Source organism: Peromyscus maniculatus, chromosome 16, assembly GCF_049852395.1.
Source record: "Peromyscus maniculatus bairdii isolate BWxNUB_F1_BW_parent chromosome 16, HU_Pman_BW_mat_3.1, whole genome shotgun sequence".
Classification (NCBI taxonomy): domain Eukaryota; kingdom Metazoa; phylum Chordata; class Mammalia; order Rodentia; family Cricetidae; genus Peromyscus; species Peromyscus maniculatus.
The window spans coordinates 32044334-32059897 of NC_134867.1; the positions used below are offsets into that span (position 1 = coordinate 32044334).

The following is a 15564-nucleotide window of genomic DNA, read 5'->3' on the forward strand; positions in this document are numbered from 1 at the left end:
ACAAAAAAAAAAAAAAAAAAAAACCACACGTTTGTCTTTTTAGTTTAAGGCTCAGGAAGTAAAACTTGGAATGCATAAGTTTTCTTCTCAATTATACCGCAAAGTTAAAAATAATCCTCTCCCTACACCTCTCAAGAGAACAGAACACATTTTTGTTTTTTGGGTTTTTTTAGAGACAGGGTTTCTCTTTGTAGGTTTGGTGCCTGTCCTGGATCTCTCTCTCTGTAGTCCAGGCTGGCCTCGAACTCACAAAGATCTGCCAGGCTCTGCCTCCCAAGTGCTGGGAATAAAGGCGTGCGCCACCACCGCCCGGCAAGAGGACACATTTCCAGGGCATCCTTTCTCTAAACACAAATAGCAGAGTGAAGCTAACACTGGGAAGCACCAGGGCACTGCGGATCTAAGTGCGGATGGAAGTAGTCACCTTTGTCCTTTCTTCCATTCACCCTGTAAGGGGCCCCAGTCTCAAATTCTAGTGTTTAATCCTGAAAGGGGAAAGCTGTTCCTTTTTCCAAAACTTCCTAACTCTAAAGTAAACAAAAGCCACGCTGAGCTGAAACAGAAATGTAAATGTTTATCTTCATTAGTGGGCTGAAGGCTTGCTTTCAATTTTTGCTCAATTCAACATTTCCTAGAAAAGACAAAAACCCATCTATACTAACTCAGAAAGGAAATGTGTTTCTAAGGTACGATGATAACCAAACAGGTTAGGATGGACGGATTTATCATAATATCCAAGTGCTCGTTTGCATGGCTCTCGTGGTGAGGTTTGTAACAGTTCTGAACGTGTTCCTGTTTTCTGTGTTTGTAGTCTTAATAAAAGGTTGCCTGTACTAGGAAGCAGAATGCACATTACCCAGCTTTTAAGAAGACACAAGCGTTCTCCTGACAAATGATTCATATTAACGAAAAACTAAATACAAAAGCCCACCCATGCATGAGTACAAGACTGATAGGCAGAGTGGCTACTACTGACTCTCAGGAAGACAAAATACTGGAGAAAGAGAAGAGACCGGAGAACAACTAATGAAACTCAGCGACACAGCGACAGTTCAATCACCACGTTAACCCACTAACCCTCCAACACTATGCATTCTCTCTCTGCCATCACTGATTGCTGTTTGTCAGCTGTAGGACTTCTGTTCAATTAACGCCCTATAACACTCTCACAGTGTAACATAATTGACCACATTAGTGCTTAATAAGGGAGCGTGCTATGATGAACGCTTTGGTTGGGCTTTTCAGTTTTTGTTGGGTTTTGTTTTTATTTAGTTAGGGACATTTTTTTTTTCAAAAACAATTATAAATGTCACCGAAATCTAAGTCAAAATTCCATGCCAAGACAGTAATTCTGTATTTTCCTCTTGAACTAAGTTATGAATGTCCCAACGCTGAGGTGCCTGTTTCTTCTGGTGTTTTCGATTGCAGACTTGATAAGGGCTGATAGTTGATTTTCAAGGGAGTTGTAAAGGAAGGCAGAGAGATTGAAACCTTAGCATAAACCAGCTTTGCTGTTTTCTTTTGGCATTTAGATCGGGGTAAGAAAAATAGGGAAGAGGAAGAAGCCTCTAAAGAACTAAGACACTCTTAGTTCAAGAAGTAGAAGTTCCCGGGTAGATATCAGTCCAAATTACATTCATCACAAACTCCAAGAGCGGGGAGCTCCTGAGTAAAGACCTACAGCCTATGCTTAGAAATCAAATTCCCTCAAGACCCACACACATAATTATTCAGCATGTCAATGGTGTGCTTCCTCTCTGATTCTCTGCAAGTTCTTAAGAAGAATGGCCACAAACCAAACTCCCCAAAGATTCACTTCAAAGAGCTCTGGCCTGCAGCTCCCAGCTAAACATTGTCTCCACTTCACACAAGTGAATCGCCCTCAGAAAAAGTTTCAGGTGCCCTTGGGGAGGAGATTCATGCTGCATTTTAATTTTGGAAATGAGCTTAGAGAAAGTAAATAAAATGACAAAGACGACTCAGTCAAAACATGTGTTTTGCATCCCACCATTCTGGAGAGTAACTATCAGTAGAAACAGGCAACCATGTTGGAAACAATGGTATACAGATAAGGGCAGGATAGTATGTATAGGTTATCTCAAGTTCTGATAAAGAGTACACTTACAACCCAGTTACTTTTCAATGAATGAAGATTCCATTTCAACTTTTAATATTTTTCAATTTGGAAAAACATTCTTCCAAATGATTACAAGAGCAGCTTAAATCTATGTCGGCTTTCTGGTTATATCACTGTGCGGTACCTGAAATAAGGATGCACTTTCGCTCATTTGGAATTTAGATGTGTACCAGGCATCCTGAACGATGAAACACCTGAATCAGAAGTAGGTACTCGGAATGAGAGGAGACTCTAAATGTTTCCTTTATCATCTTCAAGGGTACAGTAGCAAAGAAAAAAAAAAGCTAAGCTATGATATACTTGGAACGACTGGTATCTGCTGACTGTATGGTCTACCTTCCCTTTCTAAGGGCATTAGAGAGAAGGGAAATTCACAAGTGGTTTATCAATGCGCTCTGCAACTTTCACCATAGTTCAGCTTTTATGAAATGCCGATGTTTAAATTACATCCAAACGATTTAAAAAATAAAAAAACCCTTCAGGCTTCCTGCCCCGTTGACTGGTTTTCACAATGTAAGTAAAGAAAGTGGATCTTCAAGTCACCATTAAGAAAAAAGATCTTTGTATGAATTCACAAGTTTGACAGCTACGCTATGAAAACAGGTTCCAAATCAATATCCTGTGGCATTAAGCAGGCTGCTGATGGTCTGGAGCTAGAAACTCCATGGCCTTGAAACCACCAGCCAGCAAGAGTATTAGTAAAGTATGCCATTCTCTCTGCTGCCCGAATGCCTTCACTGTTAATAGAAAAATGAAATATTTAGAAGTGATTTTTTTTTTAAAACTAGTATGCACAGAGAGATGATAGAGCCGGAAAAAGAATATTGGACAAAACAAGATTAATTTTGCGGGTGAAAAATGTTTTGAGCCAAACTTAACAACAGTTCTGCCAGCTCACCGGAGAAGGCAAAGAGCGGTTCACGCACTGGAAGAAGGACAGGCTTTCCTCATTTTGCTCCATCTCAGGATGGAGGGGGCAGGAAACTCCTCCTCCCTCCTCCAGCCTCATCCAGCCTGGCTGCTTTCACTTCAACCAAACCATTGGGTTGTTAACTTTGAGAAAACTACTGAGTTTACATAACGATAATGCTAGTTACTACACTAAATCAGTTGAACTTAAAACTACAAATAACCACAGTGATAAACAGTCTTAACGTTCGCATCCAAATTCTGTGTTAATGTTGACAACTTTTCTCCACAAGTGTTAAATGGTAGTAGAAAAGTGAATCTGCTATCACACCACAGACTGGGTGAGTTCTGGTCTCCTTGGTGACCTGAGGCCTCTTGCTGCTTACCTAGTATGGCAGACTCTTCTCCACCAAAGCCATATTCCAAACTCTGTATCTTTCTGGAGGTTCATCCTGCTCTACCTTCTCTGGACATGTTGCCTTGGTTGCTGCCTCTCTGAATGGAGTGAGTAACCATGCAGAATACAATGCTTAGGCTCTGGAGCCCTGAGTACAGAAGTTCATTCCTGGTGCACTGAATAAGCTAGCTGGTTTCCAACACACAGCTATGTTTCATGCCCCCGTCAAAATCCCTTTTCTTAATTTTTTTAGATTCATTTATTTTATTTTAGATGTATTACTGTTTTGTCTGAATGTGTGTCTATGTACCATTTGTGTGACTGGGGCCCACAGAGGTCAGGAGAGGGCATCAGAAGCCCTGGGGCGACAGTAAGAAATGATTGGGAGCTACCATGTAGATGCTCGGAAAGGAACCTGGGGCCTCAAGAGCAACATGTGTTGTTAGCCACTGTATCATCTTTCCAGCCCCGTACAACAGTTAATTTTGCATTAATTTATTTTAAAAAATGTATTAACTTTTAAAAATGAGCATACAAAGGAGCAGGTTTTCTTGTGCCTTTTCATTTTAATTCATCCTTTTTTTATTATTATTATGCCCCTCCAGCACGGCTCTATCTATCCCCAGTGGGTGGAATCAGAGAGCATTGAATCATGCTGGTGTCCTTTAACTGGGGGTTAGTTAGTCTTGTGACTCAAACCCAAATCACTGACATCAGAGTGAAATGCAAAGAACCTAGATGCTTAATGACTGCATCAAAGACCCCAGAAGCATTCCTCTGCACCCATGAGTCAAAAATGTCAATGAGGGTGTCATGTGACTTACATTGACAATCAATATCAATCACATAGTTTCCAACACCAATAAGTTGAATACAAATATTTAATAAATTTGGGTAAATGTGACTGAGAATTACCCTACTCATAACTACAGTTGACTTATTCACTAAAAATAGATAAATGTATTAACTGAATATGTTTCATTTCCAGAGCATTTTGCAGTGGTTAATAACAGACGGCAAAATTTAAAAATCAAATCACTGCCCCCCCACTTTTTTTTTTTTTTTTTTTTTTGGTTTTTCGAGACAGGATTTCTCTGTGTAGTTTTGGTGCCTGTCCTGGATCTTGCTCTGTAAACCAGGCTGGCCTCAAACTCACAAAGATCACTAACAATTTTAAAACAACAACAAAAAAATTTAAACAAGTAATTTAAAAAAATTTAAAAGCTGGCCAGGTGGTGGTGGCGCCTGCCTTTTATATAAGTACTTAGGAGGCAGAGGCAGACAGATCTCTGTGAGTTTAAGGCCAGGCTCATCTACATAGTGAGTTCCAGGACAGCCAGAGCTACATAGTGAGGCGCTGTCTCAATTGAAAAGAAAATGTTTAAAAGCTAAAAATGTAGCAGGGACTAGATGTCTGTAATCCCACCAAGTGGCATTTGGTGGCTGGGGAAGCAGAAAGGAGTTGAGAAACACCCTGAGATGCATGGGACTCTTTCCCAAAACCTATAGGAAAATGAAAAAAAAGTAAAATGTAGACAAGTGGTGTAAAAAAGTTGAAATGCAAAATGTATGAGAGAATTCTCTCTAAGTGTTCAGTGGGTTGTTTCTTGAGCAGATGGAAACTGGCCTGTGATTTCTTCGGACAGAAGAATCTCATACATGAGACAATGAACGAGGAAAACCACCAACACACACCGCCATCCACGGAGCCTAGCTGTCACTGTGGGGCTGGCCAACACCCCTTCTGCACTGTCTTTATAAGCAGCACTCCTGAACCCTGTAGCATCCATCACTACACAAAAATGCCTCCTCTTGGTCTCTGATGAGCAAAAACTTCTTCGTCAATACAGATCGGCTTCCGCAAGCTGCAGATGTTATCATTACTCAGAATGGTCTGGAAGCAAAGGCAGAGTTATGGCAAAGTAAATTCTGTTCACCATCCCACTCTGCTATTCCCGTGGCTCCGGGAACGCACCGATCAATACTCCTAGGCATGAAGATTTTGCAGTAAAATTTTCACTTGTAGCAAACAAGAAAAAAAAAAAAAAAAAAGCCTTAAGCATGCCCTGTCACTTCCAGTTGAAGAGAAAATGCACTAATAAACTCTTACCCATAGGTCATGTTTGACAACAGGCAACACCACGCCAACTCTCATTAAAGACTCTTCATATCACTGCCCCCAAAATTTCCTTTAAAATTACCATCTTTTGTGTCCATACAGCAGGACATCAGTTTTAAATGTGCCACCGAGAGATATGACCTGTCACCATGGTGAATTTTCCCCTTTGTTTCAGGAACAGGACAGCTGACACCCAGGGGCATGGTTTTGGTTAGCAATCAGGATAGTTGACCCCCAAGGAGATGGTTTTGGTTTGCAGTATTTATTTTGTGGATATCTGGACAAGTAAGAAAAACGTATTTCTGTATATTAGTTCTCAGATAATACAACAAGCAACGTATCACCTGCAAATATTTGATGCAGATCCTGAAATATGTTGAAAATAAGCGAAACTGTCAAAAGTATCAAAATGGATATTTCTAACGTTAGCAAAAATGGAGCTACCACATCCAGAGCACTTTAACACATGTATAACACAAAATCTAAAGTAAAATGGATAATAAGTGGAAACTTTTTTATCAAAGAAAAAAAAGTTAAATTGTGTGTGGAATTTAAAAATTCTTTTTAAATGCTATTAAAACAATGTATATGTCAACAACTAAGGAAAACAAGGCCTCAATAAAATCATAGAAATCTACTTATAAATCAAGTAACGAGGAATAGGGGCATAACTTAGTTCTTGCGTGCTTGAAAATCACGTAATATACCCTGGATTTCATATCTAACACTTCCAAAAAACAAACACATGAAAAAAAAAGTATTACAAATACTGAAGATCTAATCCCAACATACTAATTTTTTTAAATAAATGAGAAAAATTTTTAATGAATAGGTATGGCCCATCTGTGTCAGGAAAGGACATGGATAAAGCAGCTGCCACCTGTCCTCCACAAACATCCAGGTCACCCAGTGTGGGCCCCTCCTTAAGAAGTGTATATGTAAGCCGGGCGGGGTGGTGGTGGTGGTGGCGGCGGCGGCGGCGGCGGCGGCGGCGGCGGCGGCGGCGGCGGCGGCGGCGCACGCCTTTAATCCCAGCACTTGGGAGGCAGAGCCAGGCGGATCTCTGTGAGTTTGAGGCCAGCCTGGGCTACCAAGTGAGTTCCAGGAAAGGCGCAAAGCTACACAGAGAAACCCTGTCTCGGGGAAAAAAATAAAAAAAGTGTATATATAATTGTGTGTATGTGCTCCTACATAACATATCTCTAGTGCATCACATGTTGAACTCTGTGTTGTAGTAGATCGGGTATCCCAAAACACTCTAAGTGCCCTAAGCAGGTATCACTTCTTTCTGGGTAGTATATCTGACAACTCACACAGGACTTGGGACATGCAGGGAGCATGGTGCGTCAATAACAGACCCACAGCCCTGCAAACCCAGCCTACGAAACACCAAAAGAAGGCTCATGCACATCTTTGACTTTAGACTTAGATTCATACAAGAGAGATGGCAATGGTGCCCCATACCGATGAATTAGACTCACATGAGTAGGGCGGAAATGGGGTGGACACAAATGGATAAGCACTCATCAATGTGAATGTATAGTGGATTATCTTTCTGAGTCAGGCTGTAAAACACGATCATGTTTTTTTTACTCTTTCATAAAAGGGTCTTTAATTCCATGAACTTGGGCAGGTAAGATGAGACAATGCAGTCCCAAGTCAGGCTGCATTGAAGACAAGGGCATATTGGTCCTACAAAGATCAACTTTTGCTTTGGTTTTAATGAGCTGTAGGATCTCAGCAAAGTATATAAGAGATGAAAATGATTAATTGAAAATGTGAATGCTAGGGAAACCTGACATGGTAGAGAAGGAACTCATCATCACTAAGAGACAAGAAGCATGGGTGTGTACTCAGTCTCCACCAAGTATTACATTGTTATGGCTCTGGGAGTAATATCAACTAACCTGAATTTTAATTTCCTGTTCTCAATAGTTATTAAAGAATAATATATGAGAATCAAGTACATCTCCAAACAATATTTCTAACAATTATTCATCATCAAGCATTACAAAAGAGATTAATGGGCTATGATTATATCTCATTTTTTTTCAAGCCCCTGAACTATGGCATTTGTTGTTTTCTTTTTTAAAGATATAATTTATATTTTTATTTACATGCATGAATGTGTATCTGTGTGAGGGTCTTTGCATGTGAGTGTGCTTGCCCAAGGAGGTCAGACATCAGAGGTTGGATCCCCTGGAGCTCAAATTATAGGCAGTTATGGGGCACCTGATATGGGTGCTGGGAAATGAACTTGGGTCCTCAGAAAGAGCAATTTGCTCTCCTAACCACAATGCCATCTCTTTAGCCCCATGTGTGAAGCATTTGCCCAAAGTCTTCTCCTATCTACATGACCCTTTAGAAACTTTACCCATCCTGCATTTCCCTTACTCAGAGAAGTCTCATTCACAAATGGCTCCCCTATTACTCTGTACAATTTCAGAGTATAGTTTTCATTGGATTGGCCAAATGTCTCCATGGTGAGGTCTTCACATTATTTTCACTTGTGTCAAGATTGACTGTCTGATACCTGATTCAACAAAGCTAATTTGCTTCTAAATTTTCATGAAGCTAAATTTCCCTCTTTCTCTCTATTTCACCTTGTCACCTCCTAAAAAGAAACTATAAAATCACTTTCATGAAAAAAGCAATCTTCACCTAAATACATACCACAATCACAAGCTACATGTTTACATAACATTCCTAAAGTACCCACTGTCAAGGGTCATGTTAACAGGAGCTCTGTGTTCTCTCTACACTGAATTCCTGAAACCTAAATCAATGTCTGAGATAAAATAAGGACTCGTAAATTCTTAATAAAGGTAAATACATATCTTGACCTTGCCTATATTTTCTCTGAATTCACAAGAGATATGCCTAATATGGCAAGCTCTCATGTTCCTCTAATAACTTTAGGAACTAAAATTAGGAAAAATTCATTCTAACTTTGTATGATTTGATAAAAGATAGGAGTTAATGATACTTTAACACTGAAATGTGTTACTGACAATGTTTACAGGTCTACCTGAAATATTTACTGTGACTTGTTGTCACAACATTTCTTAGAATAAAGTACTGTAGCAGGACCTGCAGCATTTCTCCAACAAGAGGGAGCATCTCTCAAGTTGGGATGAAAACTGTAAAGCAATATGGAAGAAAATACTGTACATGCGTCTCCACATTAAACATGGCAAAATAAGATTTCATTTGATGAGACACTGGTTGGATAACAAATTAACAAATTTTAAAACTAATCTCCACTTTACTTGACATTACCAGTATTTTGATAATGATACGGAATATTGACTTGTAAAGAAGAATATTGTAGTTTAAAAACCAATCACTGTGTCTACAGATCTGCTCAGTTCTAATAAAGATATGCAATTTCATGAAGCAAAAGCAAAAAGTATTACCTCTGACAATAAGTTGAGCAAAGTTGGAGACCCCAGAGCCTCGTTCTGACTGAGTAACGCAGCGGTACAAATCCTGGTCGGTTTTTGTCACTTCTTGCAATCTGAAGGAGGCAGCAAATCTTCTATGATTGATGTTCTTCGTCTGGGCCACGGGTATGTCTTCTCCATTCCGTCTCTGCAAACAGAATCCAATCTTCAGAAACAGGTTGTTCACCATGCCATAAATCTAAAGTATCTCAGCAAGCAATATCTGTGATGAATTATTCTGCTCACTAAACTATTTGGAAGATGCCTGCATAGCCCCACAGAATTTTACCTTTGTCATGCTATTGGGGAATGGAGATACTATCGGGATCCTTTAAAGGATGTAGAGTTGGTCCTATGGTCTCAGTTTTCCATATTTACAGCAAAATATATACATTAAGACAAAAGTTGACAGCATCATAGAAAATGAGTCATGGCCCCTTCATGGATAAAGAAGATAGTCTTGTTTCCGGTGGTACCAAGATGTCCTACACACATTATATGACAGTCATCTTCCAAGGGGATGAAGACCACACCATACACATTCTTATTCCAAATATATAGCATGTACTTGACGCCAAATGACAATAAAATACTGATTGATGATTGAAAGTCAACCCCAAATCTGTGCTCTTAGCAAACTACTATCTCTTCGGGATTAATGATATCCAATTTATATTTTTTAAAGAAGTAATCAAAGAAGGCCTAAATGTTAAAAGCATACCTGTCAAGTTTGAAAATGAAAAAGTAGGAAATGTATTTATGATATCCCAGTATCTCATACAAAACCAATAAGCATAAACTATAAAGGAAATGATGGTAACTATCAACTATAATAAAATTTATAACTTCTATATATTGAAAGACATCATAAATAAAGTAGGGGAAACACAGACCGAGATGAGGTATTTGTCAAAAAATATAACAACGAAAAGATAAACAGCTAAGATATGTAAAGATCTTCTGTAGTTCAATAGGAAAACTGATAAACAACCAGTCAAAAACTAGACAGACCGTAAAAAGATAAAAGGCATATGTCTAAGGACAATGAAAGGAGCCATCAGTCCAATCTTTCAAAGTTCGATATGTCAAATACAGACAATTGTCAAAGAAAAGCTCTAACTATAGAAAGAATTAGTTAGGAGCTCAAGCTCATGTCTTATTGGTGAAGTTGTAAGTATACATGGGATTAAAACTACATAGAATGCTATGCCCAGGAATTACATGTAGGCAATAGAACATGGACCTGTTGATGACTTTCTACACTAGGAGCAATTTAAGAAAATGTTTGATTACTCTTTAAAAAAAAAATGGAAGACAGGGATAGCGGTGCAGCTTAGCATTAGCAAGGCCTAGGTCTGATCGTTGCAACACATAAGGTAGGCATGGAGGTGCACATTTGCAATCCTTGCACCTGACGCTTGGAGGGTGGAGAATCAGAAGTTCAAGGTTATCATAAGTTACAAAACAGCAAGAAATAAATAAGAGAATGGAAAAAAACAAACAGTGAGGATTGTACAGAAAATCCACTTCTAGATTTCTACTTTTGAATCATTCACGTAAGTGAGGTTGAGAAAAATATGTGGAAATATTGACTTTGGCATCATTTGGAACAGTCAAATACAGGGAGATCCGAACCTTTCAGAGTTTGTCTCAATCTATAGGTGCAAAGTAACAGTTAAGGAAGTCACCTGGGAGCAGAACAGAGCTGATACAAAGCACAAGGGATGGTGTGTTGGCGAATATTATTTTAAGGTGTGTTACTTTTGTTTATGTTGCATTTGTTTAACTCTGTGGAGCTGTGTTACTGTGCCTGTCTAAAATACCTGAAGGTCTAATAAAGAGCTGAACAGCCAATAGCAAGGAAGGAGAAAGGATAGGCAGGGCTGGCAGGCAGAGAGAATATATAGAAGGAGAAATCTGGGAGAAAGGAAGAAGGAGTAGCCAGAGAAGGAGGAGAACTCCAGGGGCCAGCTACCCAGCTCCCAGCAAGTGATGGAGTAAAAGCAAGATTTACAGTCGTAGTAAAAAGGAAAAAGTCCAGAGGGAAAAGGTAGATGGGATAATTTAAGTTAAGGAAAGCTGGAAAGAAACAAACCAAGGTAAGACCAGGCATTTATGAGTAAAAACAAGTCCTTGTGTGATTAATTGGGAGCTGGGTGGTGGGCCCCCAAAAAAGTAAAAAGAAATAACACTGGCGCTTCAATCTTCCTGTGATGCTACTAATAGCATTTGTTCACTGCTCATGTTGAAACAGTTTCCAATTTTCAATGTGATATCAGGATCTCAGCAATTTTCTTGAAAATTAAGAGTTATTTAATACTCACTGGTTCCCACAACCCACTGGCTGGTAATATATGTGTATGTATACAAAGGAAGAAAAGACAGAGGGAGGGAAGAAGGGAGGGAGGGAGGGAGGGAAGCAGGGGGGGAGAAAGGGAGGGAGGAAAGGATCCTTAGCAAATACAAGGTATGACACCCAAATACGAAATATTTACTTCTATTAGAGCTTGAGTACATGAATGAACATTTTGAAATATTTTGTGAACTTCCGTATATTACAAAAGAGATATTATATCGCTTTAATTTTCTTTCTCGTTTCCTTGTTGGGGATTGAAAAGGTGAGAATGTGAAAAGGAGGAGATATGGGACGAGAAAACAGTGATCAGAATATACCATATGAATAAATATTAATTTTCAATTTGAAAAAGAAGGAAAGGAAGGAAGGAAGGAGGGAGGGAGGGAGGGAGGGAGGGAGGGAGGGAGGGAGGGAGGGAGGGAGGGAGGAAGGAAGGAAGGAAGGAAGGAAGGAAGGAAGGAAGGAAGGAAGGAAGGAAGGAAGGAAGGAAGGAAGAAAAAGAAGCAGCTTATATTCAAAAGTCCTAAAATATAAACCCAGAAAATCAGTCTAAATTCTTTCTCTTCCACAACCCATATAAACAAAAACAGTCATTACATATGCAAATCTCAGATGAGTTTCCTTTTCAATTAGCACACCATCTCCATGCAGTCTTTCTAATTGGAAGGCAGACATGACTCAGCACTGCTCTCCCAGGAGCCCACCCTCTTCTAGTCCTCCCATTTATCTTCTGGCAAGGCTCACAGTGTTTGCTGCCTTTATCTCTGTCACTCATTCTCATCGATTCTGCAAAACCCATTCCTGTTGTGTGTCCTGCCACCCTGATCCTCTTTCACAAGAGCACACGCTCTCCTTCCAGTCTCTACACTACCTTTCTGAATCCTATGCTGTTAAAAGGCATTCTTCTGAGCACAGGGAATATTCTTTCTCCCTCAGCACTTAATACATACAAGACCAGTGCCTAGCTCCATGATAATTTCCACAATTACTCATGTATGGTGGTTTGAAAGAAAATGGCCCCCAAAGGGAGTGGCACTACTAGGAGGTATGGCCTTGTTGGTGTAGGAAGTGTGTCACTATAGGGGCAGGCTTTGAGGTCCCTTTTGCCCAAGATTCCCTCAGTGTGACGGTCAGTCGACTTCTTGTGGTAGGATGTAATGTATGAAACAAGAATTAAAGAAGAACTAAGGAAAACACCCAGAATAGCAAAAGACGCCAGGCATGATGGTGCACACCTGTAGCGCTCCAACTGGGAGGCTGAAGCAAGTGGATCAGGAGCCCAAGGACATTTGCTTTTGTCTTAAACCCCCAAAGTCATTTTGAAGAACAATTTTAGGCTCCCATAAAGGAGAGTTAACATGCATCTTCATACATAGCCTCCTCATAATCAGCACACAAACAGAGAGGTACATTTGTCACCACTGACATCCCCACACTGTGGTGGTATTGTGTTCCCCAAAATATTGTGCACCCTAATAAACTTATCTGGGGTCAGAGGAGATAACAGCCACTAACGAGATAGACATAGAGACCAGAAAATGGTGGCACACACGCATTTAATACTATCACTTGGGAAGCAGAGATCCATCTGGATCTCTGTGAGTTTAAGGCCACACTGGAAACAGCCAAGCATGGTGACTCATGCCTTTAATCCCAGGAAGTGATGGCACAAAGCAGAAAGGTGTATAAGGTGTGAAAACCTGGAACTAGACGCTTTGGCTGGTTAAGTTTTTAAGCTTCTAGCAGCAGTTCAGCTGAGATCCATTTGGATGAAGACTCAGAGGCTTCCAATCTGAGGAAACAGGATCAGCTGAGGAACTGGCGATGTGAGGTAGCTGTGGCTTGTTCTGCTTCTCTGATCATCCAGCGTTCACCCCAATACCAGGCTCTGGGTTTATTTTTCTTAATAAGAACTTCTAAGATTCCTGCTACACCACACTGAACACCATTATCACTGACTTCACCATACGTCACACAGTAGTCCCTTCTGATGTTGAACATTCTACATGTTTGCACAGACACAGGTCTGGCACCTCAGTTGCCATGTGGCACATAGTAAACAAGACAGAGAGAGGTGTTGTGGGATATTTGTACACCGTATGAAGATGTATCATTGCGATTGGAAAATAAAAGGCTGAAAGGCCAGTAGCTAGGCAGGAGAGAATGGGTGGGACTTCAAGGGAGAGAGAGGAACTCGGGGATGAATCACGTGTGCAAGAAAGGCCAGCGAGATACATAAGTTGAACATAAATGATGGAAAAGTAATGAGTCACGTAGCAGAAGGTAGGCTAAAAAAACGGGTTCATTTAAGTTCTAAGAGGTAGTTGGCAACAAGCCTAAGCTAAAGGCCAAGTTTTCATAATTAATAAGTCTCCATGTCATTATTTGGGGGCTGGCCATCCAAAGAAAGACTAACAAGAGAGCTTGACTACAGAGAGGCTGTGGGTGTCCACTCTGGTTGGACCATGAGGGTAGTTTGCCTTGCTGTTGTTATTAAAGAGGTGGCCCAACATGGAGAGATGTGTGTCCAAGAAAACAATCCACTCATGCATGGTAAAGAAGTGGTCTATACCACTGGTCAGAATGTCCCCTCCCTTCCATCTCAGCAGTCTAAGCCTGGGAAATGTGGATTCTCTGGTTTTCCTTTGAAACCCCCCAGGGTACAGGTAAGTCCAACAACAATGGCATGACCATGGACTTGACTGTCTCCTGGAGAGTCAGGACACAGTCAACTAACATTTGGGTCTGATCCAGCAAGTACTCGGTGACACTATCCCGTGAATTCACCTTATCGTCCACCAGCTTGATGATGTCATGCTCCGGGGACTGAAGCCTGGCCTGGCCTGCCCTGGCCACTTTGCTGGGGGATTAGCAAGGACAGCACGGGGTTTCTGCATGGTGGAAAGGCTCTTGTCTTCTTGGCCATGCCTCTTCTCTCTTTCCCAGGGTGAGATGTAGTCTCTCTCCAGACTGGTAGGCACGGAGTGATTTGGGGGAGGGGCTTCCAGTACGGGGATCCCTCCACGGCTACCCTTTCTCTATCCTGTGGATCCCCATTCATGGTCACACAAGATGGCTACTGAGTGGTTCATGGAGCATGGTGATCCTTCCTCTGTGACAGGAGTGCATGCATCCAAAGGTATGAATGTTCTACCATAGCCACATGCCGAAGAAATGGTGCCTGAGTGTCAGCACTGGGAGACCTCAAGGTCCTTCAGAACTATGTCGTGGAACAATGGAGTTTTAGGCTACCCTGGAACCTGGAACCTGTCTCAAAATAAACAAAACATACATACAAAACACAAAAACCATGAGTGATAAATAAGGTGTGATAGAGACACAGAGAAAAAATATCTTTGGACTTTAATTTGAAAACTCAATATGAATTTGGGGAACCTTTTTTTTACTTTCAAATATGTATGTGTATGCACGTGCCTGTGCCTATCTCTGTCTATATTTCTTAAAGAAAAGGTCTAGCAGGGGAAATCTCTCAAACCCAGGATTATTACATTGATATGCAATTTACCAATTAAAAAAAAAAGAGTGGCCCCATGGGAAAAGAAAATGATGCCTCATTGGCAAGAATTTTAAACATCACACAAAAGCCAGAAGCAAAGAGACTTGCATGACTATTGAAGTCTGGGTAAAAGAACTTGGGAGCTAACACAGAATACTCGTAGCCACAACTAGGTAGCTGCTGCTGCTTAATAATTCTGAGACCATCGGCATGTGTGTGTGTGTGTGCGCGCGCGCGCGCGCACACACACACGCACTCACTCACTCACTTGGTTTTTCAAGACAGGGTTTCACTGTGTAGCCCTGGCTATCCTAGAACTCAGCTCACTCTGTAGACCAGACTGGCCTTGAACTCACAGAGAACCACTGGCCCTGCCTCCCAAGTGCTGGGATTAAAGGCGTGCACCACCGCCGCCCGGCCCAGGACATAGTTTTAAACGCAGGAGCTTATAACAATACTGAAAGAAACAAAATCACTCATCTCTGGGGGATGGCAAAGTACCAACTTGCTATATTGAGAACTAACAAATGAAGCAAAGATTGCAGGAGCGTCTCCTGGGCAAGTCCAGATCTCATCAAATGAAATGGAGATTAGTCATCACATAGTGTGTGATAGGCATGTATTTGAATACATGTTACATGAAAGCAGAGAGGCATGAAGGGTACAGAGGAAGTAAAGGAACAGAG

At 40.9% G+C, this 15564-nt stretch overlaps 1 protein-coding gene across 10 annotated transcripts in view; it reads right to left on the reverse strand.

The window, feature by feature from the left end:
* Window positions 1–15564, reverse strand: part of Ptprk (protein tyrosine phosphatase receptor type K) — a 537607-nt gene that overhangs the window by 236960 nt on the left and 285083 nt on the right. For all 10 annotated transcript variants that reach the window (XM_042262160.2, XM_076552564.1, XM_076552562.1 and 7 more), the window contains exon 6: window positions 8979–9153. In XM_042262160.2, the coding sequence (XP_042118094.1) occupies window positions 8979–9153 (175 nt within the window). The remainder of the gene's footprint in view (window positions 1–8978; window positions 9154–15564) is intronic.